The 9446-nt window shown below is 39.2% G+C and overlaps 1 protein-coding gene across 1 annotated transcript; it reads right to left on the bottom strand.

Moving 5' to 3' along the window:
* Positions 1-7999: 7999 nt before the first annotated feature.
* Positions 8000-8566, bottom strand: LOC113771281. The gene is made up of 2 exons (XM_027315881.1): positions 8327-8566; positions 8000-8245 (listed from the first exon to the last, which is right to left on the bottom strand). Exons 1-2 carry the CDS (start codon positions 8564-8566, stop codon positions 8000-8002), a joined length of 486 nt encoding a protein of 161 aa, XP_027171682.1.
* Between the last annotated feature and the right edge of the window lie 880 nt (positions 8567-9446).

Below are 9446 nucleotides of genomic sequence, written 5' to 3'. Positions count from 1 at the left end.
ATGCACAAGTAACATTTAATCCTTAATCATTGAAAATTTCACATTTATTTAGGTCGAGTACGATAAAGTACACCCTCGCCTCGAAAACTCGCTTTAACAATCATTGAAAGCACTTAACACATTATCAATCAATAATAACAAGCCAATAAGTCAAGGAAATATAGCAAACAAGGAACACTCACCTAGTTATGCAAAATAACGTGTAAAATATCCTTCCGGATATTACCCTTAGTCACCAATGAAACCTAAGGTTGAACAAGAGAACATATTACAGTTTATCGAGCAAAACATTTAAGGGAAACAAAGAAACCCGACTAATTAGGAGTAAAACGTGTAAAGATGACTTTCAAGTAAGAAGAGGGTTGTTTGAACCCAAGGATGAAAAATCATGTTTTAAAATGGAAAGCCGGTCATGGTATTGGCCAAACAAAAGTATACAAGTTCAAATAGAAACCTAGCCCTCGAGCGAAAATTTGGGCAGCACGCCCTTTGTGTTTACCTAATTTTCCAGCCATTTTGGCTTCATTATTTTACTCAGCCAATCCCAAAGTCATACATATCATAGATTCAAGTAAATAGCCGTTTCATAGGCTCATAACAACATAAGAACAGAAATCAAAGTGATAACAAGTGCGGAAATGTAACCTAGCAAAAGACAGATTTGACGTGTGGTTGCGAAAATAACACATCTGAGACTACGCTTATCCGATTGAGGTACAACTTATACCGTTTCGAAGCTAAGACACAGGGCTACAATGTTCATGAAGATCACTTAGTCCAGTTTCCAATGCAACCTAGTCAAATTCCCCAATGTACAGAACCAAAATCCAACTAGTCGGCTAATCAACCACACTGCACTGGAATGGTCATAACTCAGGTTACCAAGGTCCGATTAAGGTGTTATTGGAGGAGTTTAAAAGCTAAGACAGAATACTAAAACTTTCATGTTTTGGCTACAGGCTGAATCCCAACGGATTATAGTGAATAAATACAACCAAGTAGACTAAACTGTCCACGCGGAACTCTGGAATGTACCCTAGAACAGTGAGGGTATTTTCATCTTTTCATGCGGTACTTTGCTCCGATTGAGTTGAAATTTTGTAGGCACCTATAAAATACCATTATCTACAACTTTCATGTTTTATGCCAAGCCCAATTCTGCCTCTAACATGGTGCAACAAAAACGGGCAGAATAGGGTGAAAATTTCCAGAAATCTGAAATCTTTTGGTTTCAATGATAGTTTTCTTAATTTCTTGCTACACTTGCTACCAAAACCCCCTATATAACCTTGGATACAACATATACTAAATATAAAACAAGGTTAGGCAGAAATTAATCAAACCCTAGCTTGCATATATCATCCAAAATTCATCACAACAACTTGCATATCTTGTAATCAAGCTAAAACATGATCTAAATAACATCTTAAACCAAAATTTAAAGGAGCAAGGATCATGATCAGATTTTTATACCTCAAGGACAAAGCTTGGAAGAGTGATACTTCACCCCCTTTGAAATTTCTTAGTTCCTCAAGCTTCCCAACTCACAACCCACACTTTAATCGGTTTAGAATTGGATTTTCTCACTTGGTTGAAGCAAATCAAGAAGGAAATTTGTTTCTCTTGCTCTTCTTTTCTCTCTCTCTTTGTTCGGCTCTGGGGCAGAAATAATGAAGGGAAATGCATCAAAAATTGGGCTAAAAAGGAAGACCATCTCTCTTGGTCAAGAAACCCTTAGGTGGCGACACTTGTCGCCACCACCACCTTTCATTTTTTTCTCTTTCTTTCTTGCATTTCTAGCCTCAATTTTTGGTCAAGCTAGCTGGAAATTGAGAAGATATTTTGCTCAAATATCAATAAGCTTGTATGGTAAGAAAGTGGTGGTCAAGTGGTGCGTTCAATCGGTAGTGCGCGGTACCCGTCGGTTCGCGCCGTTTTTCCTTAAATCGCACGTACTAGGGTTTTTACTTTCCATTCACTAACTTTTTATCATTGCTCCTAGTCACATATTATTTCTCACTTAAAAGTTACTTTTAATCACCAAATTTAATCCTTACTCTGTACCGAAAATTCATCCGGCGAAAAAATCGCGAAAACCCTAATTTTGCTCGAATCTTGAAACCAAAAGTGAAACCCTACTTTCTAGGTTTATTTGCACTTATTGGGGGAATGATTGGGTAGTAGGGCTATAATTTCTAAATAAAAAGGCATTTTTGAGAAAAATATAAGAAATTTGCGAGTCCTCACACTCTCTCCCCCTTAAAAAAATTTCGACCTCGAAATTCATACCTTCCGTCGCCTCGGAGGACCCCAAAACTTGGTGCTGATCTACGGCATAAACTTGTGTCGATACTTTTGTTCGATTTCCTCTTTCATGAGTTTGTTTCAGTTTGGTTCCTTCCACTTGTTGAGTACTACCCTCTCGTGGCTGTTTCTTCGGGCAATTGCTAAGTTGATGATTGCTACTCCCACAAATCAAACATTTTCCCCTTTTCCGCCAGCAATCATTCTCAGTGTGATTTGCCTTTCCACAGTATCCACAGGCCAATCGAGGAGCTACTGTTGGATCTTCTCGAGAAATGTCCTTTGATCCGATCTGACTTCCTTTCATAGACCTTTCATCTAATGCTCTTAATGTCCAAGGTGGGCGAGGTGAATGGTTCACTTTTTGCACTTTGGAGAGCATTGTCTTTTCTCTGGATTCCTCAGGTGTGCTGTTGGATGTATCTCTTTTCCGCGTTTGACAGGCTTTTACTTGGGCTTTCACATCCTCAATTCTTTGGGCCTTCTCAAGAGCCTCTGAAAATGTATTAACTTGAACTGCCGCTAATGCCTCCTGGATTTCCAAATTTAGTCCTTGTATAAATCGTCTTATTCTCCGTCGCTCCGTAACCACCAATTCGGAAGCGAATTTAGACAGTCTAGTAAATTTGGTCTCATATTCGGCCACACTTAGGGTTCCCTGACGCAACCTAATAAATTCGTCCTCTCTCCTTTCTTGGACTAAAGGTGGGAGATACTTTTCGTTAAATTCCCTTACAAAGTTCGCCCATGTCCATACCGTCTGTTCTCTTTCCCACTTGGCTTTAATTATATTCCACCACGCGCGGGCTGGTCCTTCGAATTGAAATACAGCAAAATTTACTTGTCTTTGCTCCGTGTAATTCAAAGCCGCGAAGATATTAATCATTGCCTCCAACCACTGCTCAGCTATATCTGGATCAGGCCCTCCTTGAAATTTCGGAGGTAGAAACTTTTGGAACCTCTCAAGAGCCTTATCATCTCCGATCTCAGGATTCCGGGGTTGATTCACTGGCATTTGACCTTGTTGATCTACCAGTCGTGCTAGGATATTTGTCATTTGTTGCATTGCCGTCGCCATTTGATCTCCAGCCCTCGGTCCCTGTTCTTGCTCGGCCACTGTTTCTCTTTCTTCTCTCGGTTCCTAAGCTTGCCTAGCTCCACGGCCACGACTGCGTCTCCCGTCCATATATATGTTTCCCTTTTTCTTTTCTTTTCTTTTCCCCCCAAAAAGGTAATTGAGTAATGAAACACAGTAAATCGACTATTGTAACAAATTCTAGCTTTCCAAATACACAAATAAATATATACGCACATAACACGCCATATCAAGAAGACGGATAAGCAAATACAAAAATACATATCAAGTTGGACAGATAATCATGTACACACAGGTATACTGACGTCATGTAGTAAAAATATACAGGTAAATCAAAAGGAAAAAGTGAAGTCGTCCCAGTATCAGCCCGTCCGGTCTCTCACGTCACTTACTATCCAAATTAGATGTCCCTAACCTCTTGTGCTCATTCTAGTCAAACAAATCCTGTTCATGTTCCCAAAATGCAAGTCTCAAGTACTTAGCAGCATCGCAACGCTAGAGTACTCAGGCACGAGAATCCGAAATAAGATAATTCACATCTTGAGCTGCAGTCCCAAGAGTAAACTATCTACAATCAGAATTCCTACCTGACATACCTATCTATGGTCCTCAGATACCATGAGAAAGATTTAAGGCCTATAACATTCGCAATTCATAGCTTCACTTAGTCCCTCATACTTATTCACCACTTAGTCTAGGGTCACTCCGCGCAGAGATCACGCTAAGCAGCTATAGGTTTTATCCCTCAATCGCTTAACTTTCAAGTCAAATCGAATCCCACAGTCCGGCATCCTAAACTTCAAGCCTAGGATACACTACAAAGATCTAAAGCCTAAGCTCTGATACCACCTGTGACGGCCCCACCTCCCCCTAGGGCGTACCCCAGGGTTCAGCGGATTGCCTGCCCGGCTCTCGCCGGAACTCAGTCGTTCCTTAATCAAATCCAGAATAAATCACAAGAATAAATACGGCAGCAATCCAAACTTAAAGCGGAACTTATATACATTGCTATCTCAAAAGGAAGTACAGCTATCAAATGTACAAAGGTTTTCACTTCACCATACAACCAGCCCCTGCCAAGCACTAGGGCGAGAACCATTACAAAAGAAACAAAAGACCTAGACTAGGCTACTCTATGCTCTCATCCTGCTCGCCGTCCCCTGTTAAGGAAAACAAAACTAAAGGGGTGAGCTAAAAGCTCAGTGAGGTTCCGAACAGATAATCAAACAATCAATTCAATACATTAAACATGGAGTATCAATAATTCAAGAAACATTTACAATGGAAAGCAATAGTAACATTCATTAAAAGGATACGAGCTCACATGGAGCTATTCGTTCGTTCGTTCGTTCCCCTGACATTTCCCCTTATTCCTCCAATTATTTGCAAATTTCCTTTTTGAGAAGTAAACCCTCGTGCCTTCGTTAGTTCATTCATCCCTTTCCGGACATTGACCGGACTTCACCCATCCGGACGTTGACCGGACTCCACCCATCCGGACGTAGCCGGACTACAAGGTAATACTCGAGTATATCAAATTCACCCAGGGTCACCATATCGCCCGACCGAGTCCGCTTCTGGCTCGAGTCGATCGGTAACGAAGGGCAGTGGCCAGTTCAGCCAAAAGGCTTACATTCATGCACAAGTAACATTTAATCCTTAATCATTGAAAATTTCACATTTATTTAGGTCGAGTACGATAAAGTACACCCTCGCCTCGAAAACTCGCTTTAACAATCATTGAAAGCACTTAACACATTATCAATCAATAATAACAAGCCAATAAGTCAAGGAAATATAGCAAACAAGGAACACTCACCTAGTTATGCAAAATAACGTGTAAAATATCCTTCCGGATATTACCCTTAGTCACCAATGAAACCTAAGGTTGAACAAGAGAACATATTACAGTTTATCGAGCAAAACATTTAAGGGAAACAAAGAAACCCGACTAATTAGGAGTAAAACGTGTAAAGATGACTTTCAAGTAAGAAGAGGGTTGTTTGAACCCAAGGATGAAAAATCATGTTTTAAAATGGAAAGCCGGTCATGGTATTGGCCAAACAAAAGTATACAAGTTCAAATAGAAACCTAGCCCTCGAGCGAAAATTTGGGCAGCACGACCTTTGTGTTTACCTAATTTTCCAGCCATTTTGGCTTCATTATTTTACTCAGCCAATCCCAAAGTCATACATATCATAGATTCAAGTAAATAGCCGTTTCATAGGCTCATAACAACATAAGAACAGAAATCAAAGTGATAACAAGTGCGGAAATGTAACCTAGCAAAAGACAGATTTGACGTGTGGTTGCGAAAATAACACATCTGAGACTACGCTTATCCGATTGAGGTACAACTTATACCGTTTCGAAGCTAAAACACAGGGCTACAATGTTCATGAAGATCACTTAGTCCAGTTTCCAATGCAACCTAGTCAAATTCCCCAATGTACAGAACCAAAATCCAACTAGTCGGCTAATCAACCACACTGCACTGGAATGGTCATAACTCAGGTTACCAAGGTCCGATTAAGGTGTTATTGGAGGAGTTTAAAAGCTAAGACAGAATACTAAAACTTTCATGTTTTGGCTACAGGCTGAATCCCAACGGATTATAGTGAATAAATACAACCAAGTAGACTAAACTGTCCACGCGGAACTCTGGAATGTACCCTAGAACAGTGAGGGTATTTTCATCTTTTCATGCGGTACGTTGTTCCAATTGAGTTGAAATTTTGTAGGCACCTATAAAATACCATTATCTACAACTTTCATGTTTTATGCCAAGCCCAATTCTGCCTCTAACATGGTGCAACAAAAACGGGCAGAATAGGGTGAAAATTTCCAGAAATCTGAAATCTTTTGGTTTCAATGATAGTTTTCTTAATTTCTTGCTACACTTGCTACCAAAACCCCCTATATAACCTTGGATACAACATATACTAAATATAAAACAAGGTTAGGCAGAAATTAATCAAACCCTAGCTTGCATATATCATCCAAAATTCATCACAACAACTTGCATATCTTGTAATCAAGCTAAAACATGATCTAAATAACATCTTAAACCAAAATTTAAAGGAGCAAGGATCATGATCAGATTTTTATACCTCAAGGACAAAGCTTGGAAGAGTGATACTTCACCCCCTTTGAAATTTCTTAGTTCCTCAAGCTTCCCAACTCACAACCCACACTTTAATCGGTTTAGAATTGGATTTTCTCACTTGGTTGAAGCAAATCAAGAAGGAAATTTGTTTCTCTTGCTCTTCTTTTCTCTCTCTCTTTGTTCGGCTATGGGGCAGAAATAATGAAGGGAAATGAGCAAAAATTGGGCTAAAAGGGAAGACCATCTCTCTTGGTCAAGAAACCCTTAGGTGGCGACACTTGTCGCCACCACCACCTTTCATTTTTTTCTCTTTCTTTCTTGCATTTCTAGCCTCAATTTTTGGTCAAGCTAGCTGGAAATTGAGAAGATATTTTGCTCAAATATCAATAAGCTTGTATGGTAAGAAAGTGGTGGTCAAGTGGTGCGTTCAATCGGTAGTGCGCGGTACCCGTCGGTTCGCGCCGTTTTTCCTTAAATCGCACGTACTAGGGTTTTTACTTTCCATTCACTAACTTTTTATCATTGCTCCTAGTCACATATTATTTCTCACTTAAAAGTCACTTTTAATCACCAAATTTAATCCTTACTTTGTACCGAAAATTCATCCGGCGAAAAAATCGCGAAAACCCTAATTTTGCTCTAATCTTGAAACCAAAAGTGAAACCCTACTTTCTAGGTTTATTTGCACTTATTGGGGGAATTATTGGGTAGTAGGGCTATAATTTCTAAATAAAAAGCCATTTTTGAGAAAAATATAAGAAATTTGCGAGTCCTCACAATAACATCTCCATGTAATTGACATTTAATGCATTTTCTGACAAAAACTACACAATCATGCTCCATAGTAAACCAAAATATCCTGTCCTCATAATCTTCTTTGCTAATAAATGCCCGTTCATATGTTATCCACATACATCAGTGTGTACTTCTTTCATCAAATAATCTGCTTCATCTTCATCAACGCATCTTAGAAGGCCCAAGTCTGATGTCCTTTTATATACCACCTCTCTATTTAAGAAAAACTTTGATGATAATCTGCGCAATAAACTTTTAGCAGTCGTACCAGCACCTGGAGGATAGGACCCGATTTTGAGAAATTCCTTAATATCACTGTACCAGGGACGATCATCAAAAGATTTTTCCATAATCAGACAATGTGCAGGCTTTTCTTGTAATTGAATCTGGATAGGCTCAATCACCAACTCATCTGGTTGTTCAATCATTGAAGATAAAGTGGCCAACATATCAGCAAAAATATTTCGAGCATGTGGAATATGCCTGAACTCCAAACTTCTGAATTTATTTGCCAAATCCAATAAATTGCAATGATATGGCAAAAATTTCGAATCTCGAGTTATCCATTCTTTGAGCGTTTGATGCACGAGCAGATCGAAATCACTGAACACTATTAAACCCTTGATCTCCATCTCCAACGCCATTTTAAGTCCAAAAATACAAGCTTCATATTCAGCCATATTGTTAGTGTAGAAAAATCACAGTTTAGCGGAACCGGGATAATGTTTTCCTTCAGACGATACTAGAACAACTCCGATACCAACTCCGAAAGAATTTGAAATACCGCCAAAGAATAGTCTCCACTCAGAGCATTGCTCATTCATAACTTCTGCTGTACCAACAAACAGGACCTCATCATCCGAAAAATAAGTGTGAAGCGGATGATAATCATCTTCTCTTGAATTTTCAGCCAAATGATCTGCTATAGCTTGCCCCTTGATTGCCTTTTACGTGGTGAAGATGATATCAAATTCAAAAAGGATCATCTGCCATTTAGTCATGCGTCCAGTCGGCATTTGTTTCACCAATATGTACTTCAAAGGATCTGAACGAGAGACAAGATATGTGGTGTGACTAAGCAAATAATGCCTCAATTTCTGAGCTGCCCAAGCCAATGTACAACAATTCCTTTTAAGAAATGAGTATTTTGCCTCGTAAGGTGTGAACTTCTTGCTAAGATAATAAATGGCTTGCTCTCTTTTCTCAGAATCATCATGCTGCACCAAAACACATCCCACAGCCTCGTCGAGCACGGACAAATACATAATCAAAGGTCAACCCGACTTGGGTGGCACTAAAACTAGAGGGTGCAACAGGTAATCGTTGATCTTATCAAAAGCTTACTGGCATTCTTCACTCCAATACAACGGCACATTCTTCTTCAATAATTTAAACAAAGGCTCACATGTAGAAGTCAATTGAGCAATGAATCGGCCAATGAAATTAATCTTTCCCAAGAAAGTCTTCACATCCCTTTGTGTTTTTGGCACTGGCATCTCACGAATTGTTTTAATCTTTGTTGGATCTATTTCTATACCCTTTTTACTCATAATAAACCCCAATAATTTGCCGGTAGGAGTTTCAAAAGCGCATTTCGCAGGATTTGATTTCAAATTATATCTTCTCAATCTTTCAAATAACTTTTTCAAATCAACTAAACGATCCTCCACTTTCTTGGATTTGATTATGATGTCATCCACATACACTTCCATCTCCTTATGAATCATATCGTAGAACAAGGTGATCATGGTCCTTTGATACGTAGTTCCACTATTTTTCAATATGAATGGCATTACTCAGTAGCAAACTGTTCCCCACGGAGTGATAAAAGCAGTTTTCTCTATATCCTCTTTGCCATTAGAATTTGATGGTATCTGGCGAAGCAATCACCAAAAGACTCTATCTCATGCCTAGCGGTGTTGTCCAAAAGGATATGTATGTTTGGCAAGGAAAAATTATCTTTCGGACTAGCCTTGTTCAAATCTCGGTAGTCAACACACATCCTCACCTCTCCACTTTTCTTTGGGACAGGGACTGGATTTGAAAGTCAAATAGGATAATGAGAAATCATGATAATTCTGGCATTGAGTTGCTTCTCAATTTGCTCTTTGATTTTAAGACTTATGTCCGGTTTAAATTTGTAAG

This window comes from Coffea eugenioides, chromosome 5 (genome assembly GCF_003713205.1).
Source record: "Coffea eugenioides isolate CCC68of chromosome 5, Ceug_1.0, whole genome shotgun sequence".
In the NCBI taxonomy this organism is placed as follows: domain Eukaryota; kingdom Viridiplantae; phylum Streptophyta; class Magnoliopsida; order Gentianales; family Rubiaceae; genus Coffea; species Coffea eugenioides.
Note: the sequence above shows the minus strand (reverse complement) of the source record. Positions and strands in the feature narration are given on the sequence as shown.

Excerpts from the sequence above, each read along its gene's own strand:
- LOC113771281 (XM_027315881.1), bottom strand. The coding sequence starts at position 8,566 with ATGTATTTGTCCGTGCTCGACGAGGCTGTGGGATGTGTTTTGGTGCAG. Across the intron at positions 8,246-8,326 it reads ATCCTTTGAAGTACATATTG|GCAATCAAGGGGCAAGCTAT; the intron begins GTGAAACAAATG and ends ACCACGTAAAAG.